General features: G+C 37.0%; 1 protein-coding gene and 1 pseudogene across 6 annotated transcripts in view; one reads left to right on the forward strand and one right to left on the reverse strand.

Annotated features, from left to right (window-relative positions):
• Window positions 1–27,598, reverse strand: part of METTL15 (methyltransferase 15, mitochondrial 12S rRNA N4-cytidine) — a 231,915-nt gene that overhangs the window by 180,892 nt on the left and 23,425 nt on the right. For 2 of the 6 annotated variants that reach the window (XM_063671036.1, XM_063671037.1), the window contains exon 2: window positions 11–27,598. This exon is cut by the window's right edge. The exons of the other annotated variants lie outside the window; for them this stretch is intronic. In XM_063671036.1, the coding sequence (XP_063527106.1) occupies window positions 11–46 (36 nt within the window). In that variant the 5' untranslated portion in view covers window positions 47–27,598. The remainder of the gene's footprint in view (window positions 1–10) is intronic. 6 annotated transcript variants of the gene reach the window in all.
• LOC129007332 (ATP synthase subunit g, mitochondrial-like) lies at window positions 14,179–14,490 on the forward strand (annotated as a pseudogene).

Consider the following 27,598-nt stretch of genomic DNA (forward strand, 5'->3'; position numbering starts at 1 on the left):
TCTTCCTTACCTCCGTGGCAGTGCAGTAAGCTGATTTCATCTTCATAGTCCAGGTCAATCACCCCAGCCAACACTCTATCTCCCTTCTTAGCCTCTTCACTTAAAGGTAGGAGGAACCCAACGTGTCCAGGTAGCAATCTTAAGTTCCAGTTTAATGGAATTGTTGTTGTGTCTCCTGGTGGCAGCGTTCCTCCCTCTAGAACTAAGACCTCTGTGCCAGCAGAATGTAATGTCACGGGAACTGGAAGCAAAAATTTTGCTAGTGTATCACTAGGGTTGATGGTAAGTGGTGCCACTTCCACTTCCACCCCTTGATTCCTGGACCTGTGAATCCCAGCTATGGGAGAAACAGTACCATATATTGGACACTGATTCAGAGCATACACAGCCTTCTGGAGAACTTTGCCCCAGCCCTGCAAAGGACTGTCACCTAGTTGGCATTGTAATTGTGACTTCAAAAGGCCATTCCACCATTCTACTAATCCAGCTGCTTCAAGATGATGGGGAAGATGGTAAGACCAGTAAATTCCATGAGCATGAGCCCACTGCTGCACTTCTTAAGCCATAAAGTGAGTGCCTTGATCAGAGGCAATGCCGTGTGGAATACCACGACGTTGGATAAGGCATTCTGTAAGTCCATGGATGGTAGTCTTGGCAGAAGCATTGTGTGCAGGACAGTCAAACCCATACCTGGAATAAGTGTCTATTCCAGTGAGGACAAACCTCTGCCCATTCCATGATGGAAGAGGTCCAATATAATCAACCTGCCACCAGGTAGCTGGCTGATCACACCAAGGAATGGTGCCATATCAAGGGTTTGGTGTTGGTCTCTACTGCTGACAAACTGGGCACTCAGCAGTGGCCATAGCCAGGTCAGCCTTGGTGAGTGGAAGTCCACCTTGCTAAGCCCATGCATAAACTCCATTCCTGCCACTATGGCCATTTTGTTCATGGGCCCATTGCATGATGACAGGAGTGGCTGGGGAAAGAGGCTGAAGATGTCCACAGAATGGGTCATCCTATCCACCTGATTATTAAAATCCTCCTCTGCTGGGATCACCCGTTGGTGAGCACTCACATGAGACAAATATCTTCACAGTTTTTGACCACTTAAAGAGGTCCATCCACATACCTCTTCCCCATATTTCTTCATCACCAATTTTCCAATCATGCTTCTTTCAAGTCCCAGACCATCCAGCCAAACCACTGGCTACAGCCCGTGAATCTGTATATAATCGCACATCTGGTCATTTCTCCTTCCATTCAAAGTGCACAACCAGGTGCACTGCTTGAAGTTCTGCCCACTGGGAAGATTTCCCTTCACCGCCATCCTTCAGGGATGTCCTAGAAAAGGGCTGTAGTGCAGCAGCTGTCCACTTTCAGGTGGTGCCTCAGTATCGTGCAGAACTATCTGTGAACCAGGCTCTAGCCTTCTCTTCCGCTGTCAACTGATCATAGGTAACTCCCCAGGAGGCCATCAGTGCAGGCTTGGGGAGAGAAGGCTGGGTGGCAGGAGTGTGGACCATGGGCATTTACGCCACTTCCTCATGTAAATTACTTGTGCCTTCAGGACCTGCTCGAGCCCGATCACGTAGATACCACTTCCATTTGATGATGGAATGCTCCTGTGCATGACCCAATTAAAACTAGATGGGCCAGAAAGTACCCAGTTCATGCTAGGCAGTTCAGGTCACATGGTAATGACATATAGTCAAATGTTCAGTTTCCACCAATGCCTAGTAACAGGCCAAGAGCTGTCTCTCAAAAGGGGAGCAGTTATCTGCAGAAGATGTCAGGGCCTTGCTCCAAAATCCTAGCGGCCTCCTCTGTGATTCACCTATGGGGGGCCTGCCAAAGGCTCCAAACAGCATCCGTATCTGCCACTGATGCCTTAAGCACCATTGGATCTGCTGGGTCATATTGCCCAAGTGGCAGAGCAGCATGCACAGCAGCCTGGACCTCTTGCAGAACCTTCTGTTGTTCTGGACCCCACTCAAAACTGGCGGCCTTTCAGGTCACTCAATAAATGGGCTGGAGTAACACACCCAAATGAGGAATGTGTTGCCTCCAAAATGCAAATAGGTCTACAAAGCATTGTGCCTCTTTTTTGGATGTAGGAGAGGCCAAATACAGCAACTTATCCTTCACCTTAGAAGGAATACCTCTCCCAGGATCAATACTTTGCATCCTTCAATCCAATCAAGTTGACACTCAGTATTAGCCATCACAGGGCCTGCAAGTAAGAATCGTAAGACCTTTCGCAAATAAAAAAATAAAGAGTTTATGATTTCAGGAATAAGGGTTAAATACCATTTATCTTATATCTATCACAGATTAAACAACCATGTTTTCAGAAACAATTTAAAGTGTCTGTTTTTGCAATCTCTTGCTGTCAAAGATATTTTTCTGTGTCTTTATTTGTGTTTCAAGGCCATTATCTCCTGGGTGGATCCAATGGATTTGTTGGTAAAGCTACCAAAGTATAAAATAATTGTCTATACTATCATTTTTAAGTTTTTCAGTTAATATACATAATCTTATAACACAGAAATGAAACAAATTTGCCTACAGGCAAATTTGAAAGCTCATAAAAATAATAATTTTTGGAGTTTGTATCATCTAAAAAACTAACCTTGTACACATGTTTGGTTATCTCATTCCCTTTCCCTTCTCCCTGGGAATAAAGCCACTGGTAATTTTTAACACTTCAGAAGAAAAACAAAAGTGACTTAAAACATCTACAAAGTAATGACATAAATGTTTATGGGCAAAGATATTTATCTATTTGAAAAGGTCATTTTTAAAGGCTTCTGAGATTCTGTTGTACTGAATATCTACCGTCAGGAACAATTATGGCATCTTGAACTAAATACACACTTTCTTAACATACTGAAATTTATTTATGTTGAAGTCTCAAAAACATGGAATGCATTTATGACATGAATAGAAAGATAAATTTCTAACCATTTTAGTTGTTTTAAAAATAGAAAATGTCTCAAATTATATATGACTTAATAGGGATTTCAGGTCCTCAACTCCTACTTCTTCCTCAACTGGGTACCTTTCAGGATCATGTCTTCTGTAAAGGACAAGGGATGAATGATATTTTTTTATGAGGTGACTTCCAAATCTTATTTCCCATCCTAGGGTATATTTTAGGCTCTAAAGTATAAAGAATAATAACACATTAGACACACATGGGAATATACAAAACTTTCCAAGCAAAATATTAATCCTAAAGAAGAAATTTACATTTATTCAGTCTTCAACTTCAGTCGTATTAGTTTCTGCTAAGTCACGTTTACCACACAAAATGAAGACTGCGCTATTAATTACCGTACTTACTCTCAAATGGCATATAAGTGATCTTACAGGGATGGCCTGCTTCCTGATGTAATCCTTATAAGGTTCTTAGTAAAAACCCTTTAAAAAAATAATTGTTAATACTAGCTACCATTTATTTAATGCTTACTAAGAATGAAGCATTGTCTTAAGATCATTACCAAATACATAATCTCATTAATACAGTCCTATGGGAGTTATTATCCTCATTATACTCAAAGAAATTGAGGCACACAAAAAAGCCAGAATTTGAACTCACACAGTCTTTATCCAAGACCTAACCTCTTGTCCTCCTCCCTGCATTGCCCTTTCTTCCCTGGCCTTCACACAAACCTACAGATCCCATATGCAATATGGTCTCCCTACCCTCTCCCTCTCATCTCTGTTAAGAAAGTCCATAGGCCATTAATTCAAACAGAGCACTCCAGAAACCTGGCAGAGGTGGGAAGGAAAAGACAGTGAATTCTAACAAAGTTAAAAGTAAAGAGAGAAAGGATGCATTATTGAGGCCGTAAAGTAATAAGGTCCATGTTCCTGGATAGATCAAGAATTGGCTCTAAAGGCAATTTAGTTGGAATAAAGGTAGCATTTTCTAAGGTTGATTGCACGTGTAGAGCAACACACTTAGATTAATAATAGGAACCATAACATTTTACAGCTGGAAAACATTTAAATCATCTAGTTTAATCCCGTTCTCTCCTCCACCCCTTGTAAAGAAGATGCTGAAACTTAGAAAAGTTAGTTGTTGTTTCTTCAATGCCTAACAAAACTAGTTAAAGAAACAATGCCATATTCCTATTGGAGAGCATTACATCCTAAAAATCTTTATGAATGGGGATGTATTGGATCTAATACAATCCTAAACCAGAGAAAAACCTTAACAAAATAAAGGAATGAGATAGAAAGAAGCTGGGACCAGTTTTCCCATAAAATGCTACCTTAATGCTGCAGACATCTAGAGAACACCTTACCTTTAACCTGCTTTCTTAATTCTCTTTTCCTTGTATTCTCAATCCTGATCCTGCCAAAATAAATCCCATTAGGAGAAACTTCTATCTTTTATAGTTTCTTAATGGCTCTTCCTTCCACAAAGAACTGGATAAAACTTTCCCAGTTTTGTCTCACAAATTCACTTAAGTCATACGCTAAAATCATCCTATACTGAGAATCGCACAAATTCAAATGTATAAATTAGAGAGACATTCCTTTGTGAGAGAGAACTGAGAAAAATAGAGACCATGTGTAAAAGGGATTTAAGGGCAGTAGCATTATTAACTACATACTACATAATCAGGCATTATAATTGACATTTTGCAGGTGTCATTTCTTAAAATCAGCACAATCCTTGTATGAGAGAGTTCTTACTATCCTATTTTATAGGTAAAACTAATAAAGCTTAAAGAAGCCAACAAACTTGTCCAAAGTGACACAGTACTAAGTCACAGACCTCTGACATTACAACTTTATTTATTCAAGTACTTATCTAATAACAAAATTTATATATTTTTCATACACTTATTCTATAAGTTGTGATATGCCATTTTATTCTATTAAAATCAGTTCTAGAACTAGAAGGTAAACTAGACCTTATTTATACCCTCATACAAAATTAATAAACAAAGCCCAAAGATATAAAGTGACTTGCCAAAGATAACAGAACACGTTAATGGCAAGGCAGAACTACAAATTGTTAAGATTTACCAAGAACTTACTACCCTATAAGTTAGGTATTATACTGTCCACATCGTACAAATGAGAAAACAAAAGCAATGGGAAATCAAGTGGCTTGTCCAAGATCATAAAGCAAGTAACAAGAAAGAGAAAGAACATAGATTTGTCCTCAAGCAGTCTGGCTCCACAGCCTGTGTTGTTAACCACTATGCTAGAATCTCCCCTTCAATTACGGGTTGTACCTCCTAATTTCCTTTCCAGCTCCTCTGAAATTAAGATAAACTTTGCACTTATGAGTTACACATGAAAGAATCAATAACAGAAAAATCAGGTAAGAACCCACTTTGAAAATTCAAACAGCTCCATTATTTCAATTGATATTTAGAAATTTACATTAAAATGTAAATGAGTCAATTTATAGAGATTAACAGAGGCTCAAATTTTAAACCAGAACTTTTCCCAGCACTACTGATTTCTGCACTTAGCTCATCCTTCCAACTCTACCACATGGATATTTGTAAAATGAGCCTAACGATTAGATCCTCTGTCCAGAATCTGGACAATTTAGAATGCTAAATTGGGACCTTAATTGTTTCTGTTTCATGAGTCAGTGAGTATAATATTTTATCTGTTGGATTTTCTAAATGCCAATTCCATCATGTTCTAAGCACATTCTTTGCCCACTCAGTAGACTGGGTCACTCAAACAAAACTTAGGTATAACAGTAAAATGAAGTTTTCTAATTCTTTATTTTCTTACAAGCAACCAACAGACTAATATTTTCATGGGCTCATCTACCTATGTATTTCAAATTTTTCTTTTATCTATTCACTCTCTCTCCATTTATCCAATCCCAACTGTGTAAATCACACATTAGATTATAGCAGCCCTCCACATTAATGGGTTTCCCATCCATGGATTCAACTAACCAAGGATCAAAAATATTCTGAAAGAAACATTCCAGAAAATTCCAAAAACCAAAACTTGAATTTGCCAGCATGGAGAGTACTATGTTGAATCCCACTGGAATAAAGGGATGGAGAGGGATTTGTATTAGATATTATAAGTAATCTAGAGATGATTTAAAGGGAGGATGTGTGTAGTTATGTCAGAGGTATTCGAACCAGAGTGAAACCATCTTGAATAGGAGCTGGGTAAAATAAGGCTGAGACACAGGAGGTTAGACATTGTAAGTCACAGGATGAAACAGGAGGTCGGCACAAGATATAGTCACAAAGACCATGCTGATAAAACAAGGTGCTGTAAAGAAGCTGGCCCAAACCCACGAAAACCAAGATGGCCATGAAAGTGACCTCTGGTCCTCCTCACTGCACATTATATGCTAATTATAATACATTTGCATGCTAAAAGACACTCCCACCAGCACCGTGACAGTTTGCAAATGCCATGGCAACATAATGAAGTTACCCTATATGGTCTAAAAAGGGGAGGAATCCCTGTTCTGGGAACTGCCCACCCCTTTCCCAGAAAACTCATGAATAATCTACCCTTGTTTAGGATATAATCAAGAAATAACAATAAAAAATAGCCAAACCCCAGCCCTCAGGGCTGCTCTGCCTATAGAGTAGCCATTCTTTTATTCCTTTCTAATTCTTTCTTGCACTAGATCTAAGAACCCTCTCTTGAGGTCTGGATACGGACCCCTTTCCTGTAACAGTTATATACAAATACGACATCATTTTATATAAGGGACTTGAGTATCTTCGGATTTTGGTATCCAAGGGGATCCTGGAACCAATCCCTCATGGACACTAAGAGATGGCTGTATTTTACTTTTTCAAAATTATTTTGCAATGTACAAAAAAAAAAGGCCCTCAAAGACTGTGAGTTAAAAAAAAGAAATGTTTCCTAATATTTTTTCCCTTTTTCTCTGTCAAACTATATTTACAAAACAAAATTTAGTGACCATCATATGGCTATCACTAAATACATAAACGAATTCCTTTCATCAAAATTGACTAAAAAGAAAAAATTTATATCCTAAAACCTACTTCCTCCTCGCCATCCATTTGGAAATGAGAAATGAATTCAACATAAGAGACATTAGTACATAATTTAAGACAGCAGCTTAGGCCTAGTGCTTATGAGGTTAGCAGTGTGCTGCAATTAATTTAAAAAAAAAGCACACATAGGCTTTGAGGACATATAAAACTAATTATATCACTTCCTAGCTCCATGATCTTGGGCAACTCATTTCACTCCTCCAAATCTCAGTTCACCTGTCTAAAATGTATATAAAGTAGCAGGTGTGGTCCAGGAGACAGAAGGGAAAGTCTAAAAGTCTTGGGAAATAAAAGTAGAAATACAAGATCCACTAACTAGTGTTATATAGTATAAATAAACCAGGCACTCATGCTGGGAATTGACCTTCTTTATTTCAGAGGCAAATAACTGTATTTGATTATTGAAATCTGAAGGAAAAGGGTGGGACCAATAACAGTGGGTATAAAAATTAAAGAATTTTTTAGGGGAACACTCAGGAAATTGACAGGTCTTAAAGAACAGCCATAAGCCTACTTAAGATTCTAAACCTTGTTGGGCTGAGACACTCAGAAATTTACAAGATACAGAAGGAGGGACAGTAATGCAATAAACTGTTATTGAATGAGGTACTGTGCTAAATGCTAGAAATATATAAAGTAGGTATGAACCCTCCATAGTTTTAAAGAGGAAACAGGCAAGTTAAGAGACAATGACAAAAAGTGTAATAACTCCATCCTGGAAGAAAGAGCAAACAGGGTAGTGAACAGTGCAATAAATGTCATCATGGAAGAAAGAATGGACAGAAGCAAGTGCAAAGTCAGAGACCTGAAAAGAAAATTATGTGCCTCATATGGTTATCAAGTAGGAAGTAAGGCATGTTGGCAGAAGGGGAGGTTGAAGAGGCAAAATGGGCCTGGTGGTAAAGGAACTTTGTACATTTTGCCAGTAATTTGCAAACCATTACCCTAGAAAATGATGTGATCAGGTCTAAAGTTAGATCCATATAACAGCAAATTAAAAGATATATTGAAAGTAAGTGGCCAATTAACAGGTTCTTGCAGTCAGCACGGTAAGAGACGAGAAGGTGGGCGTATGATATTTTAAAGAAGGGACAGGGGTGAATAGTAAGCAGTCAAGTATGCTAATAGTTTTAAATCCAAATACCAACCAAAACAAGTAAATTATATATAGTATAATATTTAGAGTTATAACTTTGTTTTTAATTTAGGTCCAAATACATCTTTTGAACATCAGATCAAAATATTTTTCATGTGAAAACAATTCATCCCAATGAAAACCTTTCATCACAAAAAGCATGGAAAAAACTTTCCCTATTACCTTTTTTTCCTTTTCTTTTTTTTTTTTTTTGGTCACTGTTGCCTCTGAATAGATGGGAATTTCCTCCTCTTAATCTAACTGATGGCAAAAACTTCCAATGGGAAGAACTTTCTGGCATGGGTTTACAAAGAGTGCTTAAATCTATTCCAACAACATGGTGTGGGAGTATTTCAGCACAGGCTGGAACAGTTTCAGGTTCATCATTACCTCCTGAGAATACCTTTGATAAATAAAGACTCATAGAAAAGTAAGCTAAAGTCTCAACTCTTGAATAGGCAGCAATGATTTTCTTGGTTTTAACATTCCAACCCTAATGAGCAGGATTTCTAAACTGATAACTAGAAGGCGAGAGCAACAAAGCTCTTTCCTTCAGAATGAAATTATATAAATATTAGGGTTTTTTTCCTATCACACAGGCGATATGTGTATAAAGGAGAGGGATTTTTCATTTTTTAAAATCACCCCCATTTTAAAGTTAGTACAGATATTTTTAAAATACCTTTCCAATTCAATATCCTCACCTTCTCTCCTTTTAATTTTCTTCTCATTGTCTCCTCCCTCTCCATATTCAAAATAATAAATGTTAGTTTGTGTGTTTGTTTGAGGAAGAGGTGTTAGTGAAGCTTTATCAGTCCAATTCCTTTGTTCCCTCAAAATCTCTCACACAAATCCACCTCAATTTCATGGCCTAAGTAGACAGTAACAAGAAGAAAGAATATAGAAAATAGGCAACAGAAAAGAGAAAACAAAAGAACAAATGAAACACAAAAGCCAAACGAAAAAAGATCAATACTATACTAATGTAGTATAACTAATAAATTGAAAGTTATCCTGGAAATCTTCTAGCCCCACTCTGTTGACAATAAGACACAAAAGAGCACTGTAGGAGATTGGAGGGCTGGGGTGCAGTGGATAAGAACTGATTAAACCTTTCAAACTTCATCTGACCAGGAGTTTAGGACTGCCTTCCCAAGAGATGTACCCCGAGTAATGGCAGGCCTATAGTTCCTATATTTGAAATTCAAAGAAGCGACATTGGGCCCTGGGTTTGCTGAGAATGTAAATTTATCAAATATTATTCAATTTATTTTTCTAAATTCCTCAGTTGTCTCAATGAGTGTTTCCAATTGCAAAACATCTCAGAGATGTTTTCTTGCCTCAGAATTTTCTTTATTGACTCTCAATTTGAGAAATGCAAATATATTTTAAATAAAATTTAACTACTGTTTTGTTATAGTGCTTTTTTATATAGGCCTTTTTGTATCGAAAATAAATTTCTATGGGAAGCAGATGAATTCCGAAGTCATATACCAGTTCGGTTTTGGGTAATCCATCAGAAACAATGCAATGAGATAAAAGAGATGATCCTACTTACATGTTCTCCTTAATGGATCCTCAGCCACTCCTTGCCTATCCCTAAAGAATCATATATTTTAAATCTAATAATTACCTAATCCAAATTCATTATTTTATTTATGAAGGCACCATGGCCTAGAAGGAAACGTAACCTGCAAAGTAACACAGAGTTGGGTTAAGAACCCAGGTCTCTTGATTTCCAGTCTAAAAAATGTAAACTGCAAGAATGGCCCTGGTGTGGTACATCTGATACATGGCTAGTTTGGCTAGATTAGAGCACATCTGGTAGTTCAACACCCACCACTCACCCCTGCCACATAAACACACACACACTTCAGCTACATCCATAATCCAGTATTTTTGTCATTATATTATCATCTCTGTCTGTGCCAAGTACTGTTTTTTAAACACTTTATGAACAACCTCTAATTATCAGAAAAATCCTATTACATAGGTTCTTCAAAGTAGAAATGGCTAAAAAAAAAAAAAAAAAAATCAGAAAATGAATTGAAGTCCAGAAGACGTGATGATAAAGTACCAAGCTCCTACTTGAAATAATTCAAGTGTTTAAGCTAACTACATGGCAGAACAGGAAAAATAAAGTGTATTATTCCCTTTCTCAAAAGCTGCCTTAGCCTAGCAGTGTCTTTGTCTGGCAGTCAAACTGCTACACAATGTGGTACCAATCCACATTTCTATTCTCATTTCCCATCCTTTTAATGCAGTATTATTATGCTACAAATGCAGTAAGTTATAAATTAATGGGGTTTTCCTCACTGAGATCAGAGTGTTTAAAAACACAGAATATATAAAGTCTAAGATGGTTAGCACAGTGATAGGAACAAAACAAACTTAAGAATACTACTTGACAGGACTGACCACCACAAGCATAGACCATGACTACAAATACCATAGGTAAGGAAGAATTTTGAAAAAGTTGAAATAAAATCAGTTTATCTCAATCCATTGGTGACTTAAATGTGATAAACTACTGTGACAATCAGGGAAATTGGTAAATAGAAGCTCATTTAGCTTAGGTATAAAAAGCCAAAGACTTAGACAAGTTCTCTTGTAAAGTGCTAAAACTAGGGCTAGAGAAGCAAAATTACAAAAATGGAAAATACAATTGGAAATAAGCATGACCCAATATTACAGAATTAAATAATGCTGACAGAACATAGAATCAGTAAATAAGTTGAGTCCAGATTTTTGAGAGAAGGTAGAGGGAAGTGGCGAAGGAAGAAGATGTGAAGGCCAGGGAGTAAAGAAAGAAACAAGAAAAATAGCAGGGAATAGAGACTTACTCTCCAGAGAGTCTTTGTAGATGAAAAATGTTGTACCTTTGGAGCAATCAGTGTAACATGGAAATAAGGCTACCATAACCTACTGACTTTTAGGTATCATAAAATGCCAGAAAAAATGATTTCTTTCCTTTCCAATTTATACATGACCATTAATTCTCTGTTTAGAATCTTTAATGAAACTCTAAACATCCAGTTAATAAATTTCAAACATCACAATTTGCTAGCAAATGAAAAACTATATACCAAGATATGACTCAAGAAGTAAAAGTTGAAACAAAAGAATAAGAAATTGGTAATGTGGTTCTGGCCAATCTATGAACAAAATATACATGAATAAAATGAGGTTGGATAAGAAGACTGAAGAGAAAACTGTGTGGACCCTCAGAAAGATTTAGACTCTAACTGGTAATACTCAATTTTAGGTAAAAAACCAAGTAACCCAGCATTTCCCAAAGTTAGATAGAGCATTAAACTCCTCAGGCACATTCATAATGTCCTTAGAAAACTAGGTAAGTAAAAAAGAGTTTGTCAGGGTGGAGGAAATATATGATCAAATAAGTTTGTACAATGGGTTAAACAAAGGAAAAATGTTTTTTTGCTAGAATTCTTACATGCTAGTATGCACGGGAAATCTCCAAGAGAAGGATAGATTATGCTGTGTTTTTAAAACACATTTGACTACAGAATTTTTCAAAGATCATCTCATCAAAACTTAGGGATAATGAACAAAAACCCAATAGGTTACCGCTGTTCTTAAAATTTCCTAAGGAGTGATAAAGATGATATACTGTATTCCATCAAAGAATGACCATCTACTGTACTCTATCAAATCTAAGATGATACTGATTATGAGATGCAGCATTAATTTTATATACTATGAAGAAAAGGTACTGCCAATTAAATTATAACATGTCATCAATTATAAAATGTGTCTCAATTTCAATTAATAACTTCAAAAGAAATATTTCAGAGGAATGACTGAAAGATGTGTAATCCACTTTTTGCCCTAAAGATTGTCTACTCTGTAACTAGATCAAATGCTTCTCCTGAATTTTCCTTTAGCATAACGCCTGAATCTGGCACTAGACAGCACACTAAAATGCTGTTGTAGATTGCCTTAGGTGTTTATTATACAGATATTGTTGAGGCTTCAAGATCCACATTTGATTATAGGTAAATAATTCCCATCTCAGAGATGCCAGAAGGATTTAGAAAAATAATATATATAAAGTGCCTGAAACCTATCAGGTATTTAATATGTGAGTTCTCTTCTCTTCTTCTTTAGTAATCCTTTCTAGCATTTTATCATTTTGCCAGAACATACTTGCTCTCTTAAGCCAAAATACCTTCCTGGTCTTGATTTACTTTTGTTTATTCTTCTGTAAACATGAAGAACACCTAATCAATCCCTCTTTGCAAAATTCTTTATATAAATGAAATACTTTCTTTCAAATTCTTTATTTTAAACAAATATGAACCTAATGAAGGAAAAGACTTTTAAAAATGTCATTTTTAATGAATTTATTAAAGTCAAATTAATGCAATGTAAAGGAATGTAAGCAAGCCACTTAATTTGTTTTTTATTAAGTAAAACGTAATGTTTAATTGGATAGTGGGCTATTATTGAACAAATCAATATGCTATTACTTATAAACTAGTTTGTGTGAGGCATAACACACTTTCTCATAGACTGATAAATTAGCAAGATAAAAAGAAAAGATATTGTATTGAATGTTTTTTAAGAGAAAAAAGGCATCAAACAAGGAAGAAATTAATCACAATGACACAGGGTTCATTACAGGATTCTAAAAAATAAAAATCAACATGGTAACTACAGGTCTATTCAACAGATTTTTAAAAATATATAAAGCAAAACAAAAATCTAAATACCAAAGAACAATTAAGCAAGTTGCCAAAAGACAAAATACTTTGGTGGGATGTCAATCAGTAACACTGAGCTGACAACTGTGCCTTAATTAATTTTGAAACTGTTTCCAATTAGTTAGTATAGAACACTAGAGGCTTCATGCTGCCTATGACTCAGTGGACTGACTCATCTACCAAAACTTTTCTTACACAAGAAATATCCAAGCACTCGCCAGGATGCAAGATCAAAAGGGAAGAGGGTTCACCAACCTTCTTAGTTAAAACCTTGTGATAAATTTAGATGACCGGAAGGATATGGAACAACTTTCCAGAAAGGTTTAACAGTCACAAACAGCTTGAAAAGTTTGATTTGTTAACAAAACAATGAAAATATATTATTTTAAAATCAGTCTTGCAAATATATCTATAAAATATGCTAGTTGTTTTTTAAACTACATAGAGGATATAAATAATATAACCAACATTAAAGTGTTCAATGAACTTCACCCAGCCATATTTAAATATCTCATATTTCCTAACTCATTAAAATGCAGTGGAAACAAAATTCAGATGTGAAGAAAAGCCTAAAATCATCATACATCTATCCCACAGAAACTTTCTTACATTTTCAGATTTAGCTTATCACGGTATAATTCAATTACAGACTTTTCTAGAATAAATCTAAAGCTTTAAATGATTCTTCAAAAAAATTACAAAACACAATATGAAAAAGAGGACAATAACTTTTATTATGTAGTTTACCTAACTCAGTTTATTAAATCACAGAGTAATAATGTAAGCAATTATATTAATAATTTTTTTAAATTTTAAATAGCTTTCAAACGACATTGGGTTGGGAGAATGGGTAAAGGACCACAGAAATGAGGAACAAAAGACCACTCGTTGCAGAGAAAACATAGAAGACCCTTTATTCAGGAAATAGAATGCACAAGACAAGGTGTTCCACAGGCCACAGCCAGTCCTAACATCCTGGACAGTCTAGGAATCCAGTGAGAGAAATCAAAGTTAGTACCAAGTCAGTTCCCAAACAAATTACCAATGAGAGATCCATTATGTTATAGATGTCTACAAGTAATTTTTTCATGCCATATGAAAAATTTTAAAAAAATTAAATTTAAAAAATTCTGAGATTACTTACAAAGGTAAATTAGTACAGAAAGTAAAACAGTAAAAAAATGGAAATATGAAAGAGATGAAGGTAGCAATAAAGATAGGAGGAATTTTAGAAGTATAATTAGCTAGCCATTTGGGGCCATGGATTTTTCATCCTAAAACCATGGTCTGATTTGTCTAGAACCTGGAGGAGGAGGCTCCAGCGCCAGTGAACACTGCTGTGACTTATTTGAAGCCTAGATTGGCCACATTTAGATACTAAGCCAAAGTTGAGCTAACTCCTCCAACTCCTACTGAGATCCTGACAGCTATTCAGAGCCTGAAAAAAATAGTCAACAGTGCTCACACTGCTAGCTTCTAACAGCTGACAGTTGAGGAAGCTGTGCTGAATGGTTCAGTGGCCACTGAGGTATAAATGTGGTTTTATATTGGAGCAATCATAAGTAAGCATTGCACTATTGCCTATAATGTATGACAACAAGTCTTTAACATCTGATTATATTTGACTTACTATTTCAGTGTTCTTGGATCACGTGTGATCAGACAGCTATCTGAATAAAATGTGTCCAAAAAAAGTATAATCAGTGGTATGACTGTCACTCAAAAGAAAGGACATAAAATGTTTACATCCTTTAATATAAGCAGGCCACAAAATTTACCAATGAGTTTCCTAAAAACCACTACAAGAGTGAAACATAAATGGTTGCATCATTCACTATATCCACCAAAAATTACACACACGCACATATATATATCTAAACCCTGATCATTCAAAATAAGCCTTCCTGCTACTGCACTTTGAAAAAAAAAATCCTATTAGTCCTCATAAACTGATAAGACAGTAAATTACCACTTCCTCCTCCATCTCTGGAGTAAACACAATAATGAGCTTCAAAGTTGCATTACTTTTAATATTTCTCTATATAAGCTATGGAGTAACAGTGAAACATGAGTATGAGTAATTCTAAGAGTGCGAAAATTATATGGTCCAAGTACACTGCAGTCCTTCATAAATTTTATTCCCCTCAAACTTTTTATAGGTATTAGGTGACAGAGAGGTCAGACTCATAATCTGATATAAAAACCTGGAGTACAGCTATTTTATGTTGTTTTCTAAAGAACAGATCTATATATTTTGGCAGTAAGCTAAGTAGAAAATATTGACATACACATATGAAACCTAACGAGCCAAATGAGAATACCTGCCTGAATTAATTAAACAAATGCTTATTGCAATCCACTACATAAAAGATTACACTTACTGGGATTAAAATGATGAACTTGTCTCTCATCCTCCCAGAAGTTAGAGTCTATTGGGGACCACATGCAATTAAATAAATAATTATAGCAATGATAAGGACCATAATAGGCAATCAGTGCCTGCTGGAGCGGAACCTAACCTGGAAATGAGATGTCAAAAAAGGCTTTTCAAAGAAACAAATGCCTAGGCTGCAGCCTAAAGCAAGAGTTAGCTCAGAAGTTCCAGTCAGATGTCAACAGAGATCCTAATCAGTCTCCTCTATGCTCATCTTCCTAAACCAAGTCATTAAATGATGCAACTACTCAAGGATCAAGTATCTTTTCTCAAGGCAAAATTCATCTAGGCTCATGGTTTTTTTACTTACATGCTGATCATTCAGTTACATGACAAAAATCATTAATGGGTCTTTGTTCCCATAAGTGTTCCCTGACTTTCCTCTTCCTAAGGCATCAAAGGAACATCTGGCTCTATGCTACCAGCTTCTTTCCCTATCATCCACTGCAAGGAAGGTCCTATGTTGTCAAAATAGGAACCGTTACATCAACGTAAATAATACAGAGCAAAGTACAAAAGAAGAAGAATGAATTAGAATAAAACTAGCCTGGATGAGAGTAGAGGGGTAGCTTCTTCAGTAGTTTTTGAAAAAAGAATGGAACACCAGCTGCATTTGATGAAAACAAAAGATGAGAAAGGGAACAAGAGCAATACTAGAGAGTACTGCTGGGAATTAAGAGTCCCTTCATGGTTTTGAGAAATGCATAAAGAACTTGCATTGTTTTTAAATAATTGTTGTTTTAATGTACTGTGTTCTTTTGACTATAAGACTCCTCAAGGACTGTATCACATGGGTTATGACTTAATAAGAATTAAATCTGGTAAATTTTTGTCTCATGCTCAGACATTACCTCTGAGCTCCAAAACAGTGTATCTAACTGACTCTTGAAACTCTATTCTGGCTGTCTGAAAAGTATCTAAAAACACATCCAAAAAAATATGTGATCTTCTATCAAGGAAAAAAAAAACAGGGTCCTTGTTCATCCTACGACAAGGCCACACACCTACCTTTACAGTTCCCTCTCTTCACTTCCCATATCTAGCTCTTAACCAGATTCTGTTTATTTTATATTCAAAACCCCTCATATCTGCCCACCTCTCTCCATTTAAACTGTTAACACTCTATCTAAACTATCACCATCTCTTTCAATAAATACAATTGCTTTCTAACTGTTCTCCTTTCATCTACTGTTGCACAACCCACTCCCAGCCTACCACTTCTAATCTATTTTCCACTAGGCAATCTGAATGTTCTTTACAAAATATCTATCTAATCTAGTTAGCCCACATCCTCTGCTCAAAATGAATTTAATGAATTTTCAATGAATTCCCACAGCTTTTAAAGACCAAATATTCTTAATATGGTCTAAGGCCTAGCATTTTCTGTTCTCCTTAACTTCATCTTTTTCCATACATCCTTGCTGTCTACACTTAGCCACAACGGGCTTTCACGTTAAATAAAAATGATAGAAATCTACTGTTTTGGGCTAAGCTCCTGCACTAGGCCCCAACACACTACACTAAAAATCAAAATCAAAGCATTAAAGTTCCCAGTCACCAAATCAAAACTAAGTTGTTATCTGACTTTCCAATAAATCAGGAGAGAAAAATAACAGCCAAATTTCCAAAATAGGCCAGGCAGCAAGATAATGAAGTTCCTTCTTCCTTTAACACTTACCCAAAAATAAGTAAACTTAAGTAACCTGATATTAATAGTTATTTTTTTATTGTGCTGTTTCCCTGTTCTTGCCTTACTAGAAAAGTAACTTTGAAGTGACCAATCCACTTCTTGTTCTTTGTTTCTCTTTTCTTCGGCCCTTTTCTATCTATAAAGCCAATCTCCTCTGGTCCACTCACTATAACACTCATTCTATTTTATGGAATGAAGTGTTGTCCAATTCTAGAATCTTAAATAAAGCCAATTAACATCTTTAAACTAAATTTGTTTTCATTTTGTCTTCTGACATTTGGTTTCTCAAAAGTGTCCTGCTTTTTCCCATAACAGTAAAACTGCCTTTGCAAATAATATGACTGAGAGAAATCTAACATAGCTGACTTCATCTCACTACTAACCTCATAAGCTGTCCGTATGTTCATTCCTCCGTGTAGGCCAAGCTAACTATAGGAGGAATTTAGTTTACAGTTTAAAGCAAGGATGATAATAGTCCCTGCTTAAAACTAACCTCCTCTTTGTTCAGGATGGAAACCGCCTCTGTGAAAATAATGAAAGGCCACAAGGTTAAAATTACGGTAAGGACCTGAATTCTGTTAAGCTGTAAGCATCATTAAGCAATAACCAGCCATTGTTCCCTAGCTTGCTTACTACTCAGGAGTCACAAGATTTGATTTTATTTTATCTTATTTTATTTTGTTTTGTTTTGTTTTGTTTTGATACAGGGTTTCACTGTGTTAACCAGGCTGGAGTGCAGTGGTGGGATCTCAGTTCACTGCAGCCTTGACATCCCAGATCAAGCAATCCTCCCAACTCAGCCTCCCAAGTAGCTGAGACTACATGTGTATGCCACCAGGCCAGAACAATTTTTCTTTTTAATTTTTTTGTAGAGTCAGGGTTTCACTATGTTGCCAAGGCTGATCTCCAACTTCTGGGCTTAAGCAATCTTCCTGCCTCTGATTTGTCTCTGTCTCCCAAAGTCAAAGTCTTCCCCAGTTGCTCCTTTAGATAACAGCACTATTATCAAAACCTAAGACTGATCTTTCAGATATTTTTCAGACTTGTGCATTCGGCCATACCACCTGATACCAACAGGACCATGATTCATACCAAGGAACTGACTCAACCAGTCCTGTAACACTCGCACCCAGATACTGACTCAGCACATGAGGACAGTTTGGACAATACCATGATTTCATGCCCAATCAATCAGCAATACCTATTCCCTAGTGCTCTGCCCACCAAATTACCCCTAAAAACCCTAGCCTCCAAACTCTTAGGCAGATTTCAGAAATATCTCCCATCCTCCTCCCAATTAAAGTGCTATGACTAAACACTATCTCTGCTGCAACTACTGCTGTTCTCAGCATATTAACTTTCTGGGCATCGGGCAAGAAGAACCTATTTGGCTATAATAATGAAAGGAGTTAGCCAGCTTCAGGCATACAGTAAGGCAAGGGTCCCTGGAGAACCTCCTCCCACCTTTGTTTGGTCCAGATAAGGGAACTTGAACAGGAGCTTTGCCTAAACATGCCCGCAGCAGACTAAGCGCCCACATGCCCATGGGGGAAATGGGGTGAATCGACGAGGAATTCACACCTTATACAAGTAGGGAACACAGCCCCATCAGCATGTATGTAAAATGCCCTTGTATTCAACTGTGAAGGGGGCAACCAGCAACCTGCTTTCAGGACCCCTCTTTTTGCTGAGAGCTTTCCTTTTCACCTAATAAATTCTACTCCACTCACTCTTTGATGTCCACATGGCTATTTCTTCCTGGTCATGAGACAAGAACCCAGACCTAGCCGAGCTGAGGAGCAAAAACCCCTTCATCATTTTGGGGGCTTGTCCAGAATACCTGGCAGGTGAGTAAATTGCACATCCGAAACCTTTTGCTTTCATTTCTGAGTCTTCTCCTCCTCAGACTTTTTCCGAAGGCAGATGCAGCACCAAACCTCTGGTGAGCCAAATAAGAATGAATGGCACAGCTACAGAGGACAGGATGCTGGAGAGTACCCCCAAAAACCCCCTATCACTCTCAAGGGTTAGGAATGTCAGCCTTATTCCAATCCAGTCTTTTCTACAGTATTTTCGTTCTTTTGTTCCAGGATTATCATGGCACTTAGTTCTTCTTTTATAATGTTAAAGATGTTGCTGCAAACTGCAGATATTACTAGGTAGAGTGAGCATTTAGCCCAGCCATCAGAAATGCCATTCAGAACAATGCGATTTCTGTCTGTTCTTAGAGGCACATCTCACACCCCCACCCCAAAGGCCACAGGCATATGCTCGGAACAGAAAGGCAAGCGGAAGCACCCATCCTCCCCGCTTCCCTCCCAGCTAGTGTGTATGGCCATGTCTGCACGCACATGCTCCATCCAACAGCCACATGGGGCAGGAATGAGCTGCAGCCACCACCTCCTGCCATGGGCCCACAGAGTCTTTCCACCCCTGGCCTAGGCAAAAGGAGGGAACAATGATTAAGAGTTTCTCTCCCTGTTGGAGGAACCCATTTGCATAGAGCTAGAGGATTTTCCCCCAGGCATTTTCTCCATCCTGCATTTAAGCTGTTTTTTTCTTTTCTTTTCTTTTCTAACATGGCCCTGCGAAAACAGGGAGCTTTTCTATGTGAGAGTTTTTTTTTTTTTTCCTTTTGGAAAACATCTTAAGCCAGGACCCCAACTCACAAGACACCCTTTACTCTCCCTTGTTTGAGGAGGACTCAGCACCACAGATTTACCTTAGCATGACTAATTCCTGCCAATTAGGACCCCTCCCATTTCATTGATAGAGGTCATACTAGCATCCATGGCACAGACAAGGTCTAGGAAACTCAAAGGTTACTGACAGCAGAGGAAAGGCAGCATGTGGGTAAATGTGGATAATTCCCACCTCCTAGGCCCCCTGTTAACAAGGGTGAAAAGCCACATTGGCACCCATGGTCCACACCCTTCCAAGGTTACAAGGACTCAGGGATGTGAGGACAGCTCTTCTCTCTCTCCCTCACATAACCTGGTTATTCCCTGGGACAAAAAAGGAACTAGGGATGACTTGTTCCCCTTTCTAGTTGAGCAACCAATCATCTTCAGTCTGTATTTCTCTCAAATGCCTCCTGAATGACTGGGATTCCTTTCAGGGGAAAAAAAAATCCTTACTCTGTCCTCTCTTCGCAGATGGGTAATTGTGTCCCCATACCACAGGACACTCCCCTCAGATATATCCCCCAAAGTAGGAAAAGTTAGTTTCCCCAAACCTTAAACTGCTTGGCTTAAAAGTGAGCTCAGGGGAAGGAAACCCAGAAGTCTGACATGCTGGTAAAAGGGTAAAAGTTCTTAACAGTTGGACTTCGGGCCTCCCTCTCCCTGTGCAGACCGGTTGAATAAATGATAAAATTACTGTTTGTATCCTCTGTGAAGTCTGGATTAATGGAAAAAAGGATTTGTGAGGCTAGTCTTAGGCTGTAGCCAATCTGGTGTGCTTTTTGTGTCTTTTCTGTATGGTTCCATGATAAGGAGGAATACCTTAGGATAGAATGCAAGCCTAGGACCCCATAAGCCTGTTGTTCAAGCCAACCAGCAAACTGGGCAGTAACAAACATTGCTGCAGGTTTCCATTTTGTTTTATGTCCTTGGGAGCTTGACCTTGTAACCACATGGCAGTACTTTCTTTTGCCCTCTGCCATTTTAAAATGGCGGCCCGGGTTCAATTTTGGCATAGGGAATGAGTACTTTCAGGTTAGTATCTGTGTGACTTTTAGAATTTGCTGATTCTCTTCCCCTCCGTGAACAAATTCTAGCTTCCTTTCTTAAATCTTTCTTTCTCTGAGCCACCTTTAAAGATCCTAGATTTTGTAGGAAGTGCTTACCACTTCTTTGAAAATACCTTGTACACTCACAGTTAAGCCATAACCTTAATTGAGGCTTGTTGGTTTCACCTGTGAGGTTACTTTTGGTAATGTTCAAAAGCTAGAAATACTGGCCACTTGGCATGCCTAACATAGGGTAATGAGGGATTTAAAAGGATTTTCTTAAAAAGCACTCAGCTTAATTTAAAGTGGATATCCAAGCTAGAGGTATATTTAAAAGGCCTTTATGTTTTACACGTCATGGATCTTGTTTTTCTGGAAAAACGATTTTCAGTCAAATGAATTATTTTTCTCCATTTCATTTTGCTACTCTTAATGCACACATGAGAGGCCCTAAGATAACTTCTGATAGCCTAGGACACCTGGGGAGAAACAGAGAAGGTGCCACAAACCCCATTTTGGAAAAAAAAAATCCCTTCTGTTTTCCACATGGAACTCCAGGAATTAAAATTGGATAGATTCCTTTCAAAATCTGTTTTTGTCTTCCAGCTATACCTATTTACTGGGCCCTAGAAACTGCATGCTTTCCTAGCCCTGCTCTTGAAGGGCACCACCCTGAGGCCAATGATCTGACTAGGAGATTGGAAAATGAAGAATCTTACAATTACTGGATCTTCTTCTGTCTGTGTCTGTATAATCGTACATGTGCTATGTGTGTGATGGTTATATAAAAAATAGCTCTAACTGATTGGCCTAAAGAAAAATAAGTGCTTAGATCAAATATTTTTTGAAAAAAAAAATAAAAGCTGTAATGCCTGTTAGTTCAAGTGACTTTAATCTTTGAGAAATATAAATATTTTTGAAGACAACTGGTAAAATACAAATGTCTTCAAGATGTAAATATGTGATCTGAATTATGCGGGTCAGACACTAGATTTGCTACATGTTTGAAGGTTACAAACTGCTTCTTTGGCTTTTGAGAACTGTTTGACTTGCCTGCTTTACAATTTGATAAGGCTTGAGGACATATGGAATTAACCACGCCCTTAACTATGTTGGAAAGAGTCAGACTTTATCTGCACCTAGCACATAATTAAAACAACCTACCAGCCTTTTCACTAAAATTAAAAATTGCTAACAGTTACTGTTATAACATATAATTGAGATTATTGAAAACAGATTCACCCACAAGGTGTGTAAGGAAAGTAAAATGTGTTTTTAGTAAAAGATTATCAGAGGGCATGGGAGTGTAAATTTTGGACTAGGGTTAAAGGATTGTTTTGAATTAGATAAGATAAAGCTGAGGGTTTAAACAAAGAGTGGAAGGTTTGTAAAAATTAATCTTCCAAAAGAAATTCTATATGAGAACATATTAACTTCAAAAAGGTATTATATGGTATTTCCATAAATTGTACATTGAAATAGAAGTACAATGAGGTTTTCTTAAGGCACTGATCTGCTATTTAACAAAAATTTGTAAAGTGTTATAAAAGGTTTACAGAAATCTCACCTCATGGTCAAACTGGCTAAGATTGGATAAAATTATCTATAAGGTTCCACTAAAACAAAAAATTGGGGTTGACATTAATAGCAAACTAACGTAATGGTGAAATCTGGCTTTTTCTCTCTCAAACAAGATTTTCATGTAACAGTAAAAGATAATGAAAGGTTCTGCCTTTTTTTTTATTTTTGAGTCATCATTTTGGCTAGAGAACTTACGGTAATCTGGAATTCTATTCTATAATATCACATGTTTTTGAACCTCTGATATATATATTTAACATGTTTCCCAAAATCAAACTTCAGCTTCAAAAATTGTCTTTCCTGACCCCTAGCTTTTGGATGCTAGAGGACCCCTAGAGCATCCAAGAGAGAGGTAAACAGGATTATTTGACATGTTTAGTTATAGGGGATTGTCAAAGTGATGTTTAATCTTCCATAGGTTATATTTTAATGAATAATATTAATATGTGTTTTAAAATTGTATGGGATGTCTACCATTCTAATGTCTGAGTATATGCTATCAATCATAATTAAGGTTATTATGTTATTGTAAACCACATGTATTAGTCTGTTCTCATTCTGCTAATAAAGATATACCCAAGACTGGGTAATTTATAAAGGAAAGAAGTTTAATGGACTCACAGTTCCACATGGATGGGAAGCCCACACAATCACGGCAGAAGGCAAAGGAGAAGCAAAGGCACATCTTACATGGCAGCAGGCAAGAGAGCTTGTGCAGCAGAACTCCCATTTATAAAACCATCAGATCTCGTGAGACTTATTACCATGAGAACACTATAGGGAAAATTGCCCCCATGATTCAATTATCTCCACCTGGCCCACCCTTGACACAAGGGGGATTATTACAATTCAAGGTGCGATTTGGGTGGGGACACAGCCAAACCATACTACTACAGAAATAAACAAATTTCTTTGTCAATCATGTTTTTGAGGTAACTACCCTGAACATTGTTATTCACAGACAATTGTTGTCTAGCTTTGATCCTTTTCAAAAGATGGCTTATCATCAGATATAGTACTTTAACAGGTGCTCTTAAAGGCAGGTTTCTGATATCTTTGGAGATTGGGACATTGGAATAGAGAGAAACATACAGGACTCATGAAGAGCTGAAAGGTTCACAAATATCAAGTAGATCAAGAGTTAACAGAATGGACTGAACTAACAGAAAACTGAAGTAATCTTTTTAGTCTTTTGTGCTTAAAATGTTGCTGATCTTGTTTTGTTTTTAGAGTCAAGGAAATTTATTTTGAGCTAATTACAGCCTTTAATAATTGAGTAAGGTATACTCCTGTGAACAAAATTTGGAGGATATTTGTTTCTCTCCACCTGGCATCTCCAGAATTTGGAAACTATTTGTGAGTATTCTTACCTTATGGCAATATAGTTATTTGCATCTATGCAATAATAATTCATTTTCCTTTGCAACAGGACATGATTGGAGAAACTGGTTGTTTCACCAAGGTTTTGACTGGAAGGGTTTGCTTCCCTTTAAGGAATCAAGCATGGCTTGCATAGCCAATAAAAGCCCCTTAGGAAATCTGGCCTCATACCTTGTCTACACAGTCCCCATAAAGGGTTACTAACCTGTGGTGAGTAAAGAGTATCACTTTCTAACAGGCCCAGGAGCCCCAGGTTCTTGTGACCTCAAAAAGGGAGGGATTTACCCAACTCATAAGTATTTGAGGGTACAAACCCATGACTGGGCTCAGCTTTTAAAGGTCTTATCTGAGATTCCCTGTGGAACAGAGTTCCATTAAAGCCAACTCAAAAGCCTATGTGAAAAATAATTATTCTTGCTGCACCAATAATCTGGTCAAGTATAGGACTAAAGTTTATTTTGCCAACAACTGAGTCCTATCATGATTTGTTTTTGACAAAAATAAGGACTGGAGAAAGAAAAATTATGCTTCAAAACTTATCATACACCTGTCATTAAATTCTAATCTCATCAGTTGTTTTTAAGTTTTTGCCTACATTTTAAAATAACCCTGGTTATTCCTGTGAACCAACCAGCGATATCTGGCTGTAGCTCAGAAGAAACAAAAGGGATGGGTGATAAAAATCTGGATCAATATTCTAGTTCTGGCAAATTATCCTGCAAATCCTACAATGGGATAAGAGTAAATATGGTGCCCATAACTCGAGGTTTCTTTGTTTGGAAAAATAAAACCAAGAGAGCTAACCAAAGCCAAGCCCCATGCACCCAAATCTTAGCAGGTATAACTACAGCTAGCTACCAGCTATCTGAGCACATTGGCAGCCTTGGGATTTTCGAGCGGTCCTTACCCCCTTGTTTCATTTTGATATATGTCTTTTAATAACCCAAATTGGTCCTTTTTGCTTGGAGGCCATTAAACTTCAAATGGTGACGCAAATGAAACCACGCATGGGCATGCCATTCTTCCCAGGACCCTTAAACTGATGTCAGGAGGAGCCCTAACTGCCACTTTTCCAAAACAGCGCCTCCTGTCAGCAGGAAGCAGTTAAGAGAGGTCATCGTCCATTTTTTCGCAACAGCAATTGCTGAAGGAGGGAATGAAAGGGGTTAACCAGCTTGCTTTTGACAGATAGTAACGGAAGGATCCCTGGAGAAACTCCAACCCATGTTTTGTGCAGATAAGGGAACTTGCACAGGGGCCTTGCCTAAATACATCCACAGCCAACTAAGAGCCCACATACACACAGGGGGAATGGGGTGGAGCTACCAGAAATTAGCGCTTTATACAAATAGAGAACCCAGCCCATCGGTATATATGTAAAAAGCCCTTTTATTCAACTGTGAAGTGGGCAACCGGCAACCTGCTTTCAGGACCCCTCTTTTTGCTGAGAGCTTTCCTTTTCACCTAATAAAATCTACTCCACTCACTCACTCTTCAATGTCCACGTGGCTATTTCTTCCTGGTCATGAGACGAGAACACGGACCTTGCTGAGCTAAGCAGCAAAAAAATCTTGAATCAACAACAGGGCCAGTTCACATGTTGTTCCGTTAGGAATGTCTTTCCTGTTCTTTGAATCTGAGCTCACAAGCTTTTCCCAAACCTCCATATTAAAACAGAAGTCTGTTGGGTCACTCGTATAGTAATGCGTACCTTTCCTTTAGAGCAATCAACATAGTTGAAACTTTGCCTTTATTTCTGTGTATATTACTTCTGTATCCTGCATAAAAAATTACCCTAAAATTTAGTGGCTTAAACCAAATAAATATTCATTATCTCATGGTTTCTATGGATCAGGAATTCAGTAGCAGCTTAACCAGGTGATTCTAACTTGGGGTCTCTTTCACAAGGTTGCAGGCTTGGTTAAGACTAGAGGATATATTCCCAAGATTGCTCAACCACTTGGTGCTGATTGTTGGTAGGAGCCTCAATTCCACTCTACATAGGCCTCTCCATGGACTGCTTAAGCATACAAATGATATGGTAACTGTCCCACCTTGAGCAAGCAATCCAAAAGACAGGATGGAAGAAGCCAAAATTTATTTTATGACTTACCCTTTGAAGTCGCACACTATCATTTTTGCAGTATCTTCTGGATTACACTGGTCAACCTAATTCAGTGCAGCAGGGAACTACATTTGAGCATGATTACTAGGCAGTGATAATCAATGGAACCCATCTCGTAGACTGGCTACCATAGTGTGTTAAGAGAAATATATTTTTTTCAAAATCTTCAATTGATCAAATGCCAAGACCTAGACTAAAGTGACCACAGTAAGCCTGAAATTGTCTTGAAGGTTTTTCATATGAGTCACAGCTCCCATCTATAAGGCATCTATTCCCTGCCATGGTAGTAAAAAACATTCCCTTTAGAGGATTCTACAATCTCCTTGCACCCTTGAACCACCATTTCTAGCCCAGCTATTCCAAGAGACATTTTAAAATAAATTTTTCTAAATATTCCAAGAAACAAAAATTTACAAAATTACGATACCCTAAGATCTTACTTTTTGTCTTTTTCTTAAATCAGATTGCTCTTAAGCAATACCCCCAGTTAGGATATTGTTCTTTATGACATATTTTAACAAATAACACCAATTAATACTTTTTATTTTGTAAGACTTAGAAACTATAATTAAATTCCTTATGCATCACAATTCTAGTATGTTTTTGGACTGCCTTCTAAGGAGATAAAAATTAAAACTCAAAAAATGTATCTTCTTGTTAAAAATACAAACACCAATTTTATAAATAAGTATTAATTCAGTACTCTAAGTTCAAATAAAACATACTAAGATTACAATATAATGCAGTGGGGAAAATAGAAGATTTTGAAATTCAGTGTTCACAAACTTTTCAGGAATCTGTGGTGATGAAAACAAAACAACAAGCAGCTGTATCATATATCAAAGATGATGAAATAATTCTCCTCAAATGTATTAATACCATAAGCTACCCCAATGTGAATTTTCAAAGGATAATTTAAAAATTCACTGTAGGGTAAATATAAACTCAGTTATAGTTTATGAAAATCTCATGGAAGAAACCCTCCACAAGACAAACTTAAAAGCAGCTGAAATTAATTAATTGATTTAACTGATTCATTTTCAAGATTATGATAAAAACAGAGAGAGAGAAGAAATTATTTTCAACCAGTTTAAAACACAGAATAAGTAATATATTAAAGGTAAGGTTAAGGGACAAGAACAAATTGGATTTTATGAAATATTCAATTTTTCTCACATAAAATTATATATTTTAATATGAAAGAAATGTAACTTAATGAAAGATACCACCCATATCACCCATAAAATGTAATTGTATATTATTACATATTACCATTTAAATCAGTCAAGAGACCATTATACTATTCCATTTTAAGATAATGTCTGTTGCTATGACCTTTACAGGGCAAAAAAAAGAGGTTCATTTTTACAAGTCTGGCTTCTTTGCAAGGAGACCCAAGAAGCATAACAATTAATGCTAATCATAGTGATTTCCATAGCATGGGCATTTCCCCTAGGAAAGATACTGAAACTAGAAACATATTTCACAAGGTATGCATACTTCAGGAACTACTTCTAATCTTCACTATGGGTTTTACATTACAAATGAAGCTAAAAACCTCATCAGACTTGGTTTAATGCCCCAGGTAAATAATCATTTTTTAAATCACTCTAAATTTTATTTAAAATGAAGAATACCGTTCCACATTACAAAGGTCACCAAATTTAGAACAAGCACAACAACGAAATAGCTCAACAAGGCTAGACTTTATAACATTAATCTTTTGAAAGTAATACTTCTGATTTATCAGGATCATTAGAAG

The sequence above is a fragment of the Pongo pygmaeus genome, chromosome 9 (assembly GCF_028885625.2).
Source record: "Pongo pygmaeus isolate AG05252 chromosome 9, NHGRI_mPonPyg2-v2.0_pri, whole genome shotgun sequence".
Lineage (NCBI taxonomy): Eukaryota > Metazoa > Chordata > Mammalia > Primates > Hominidae > Pongo > Pongo pygmaeus.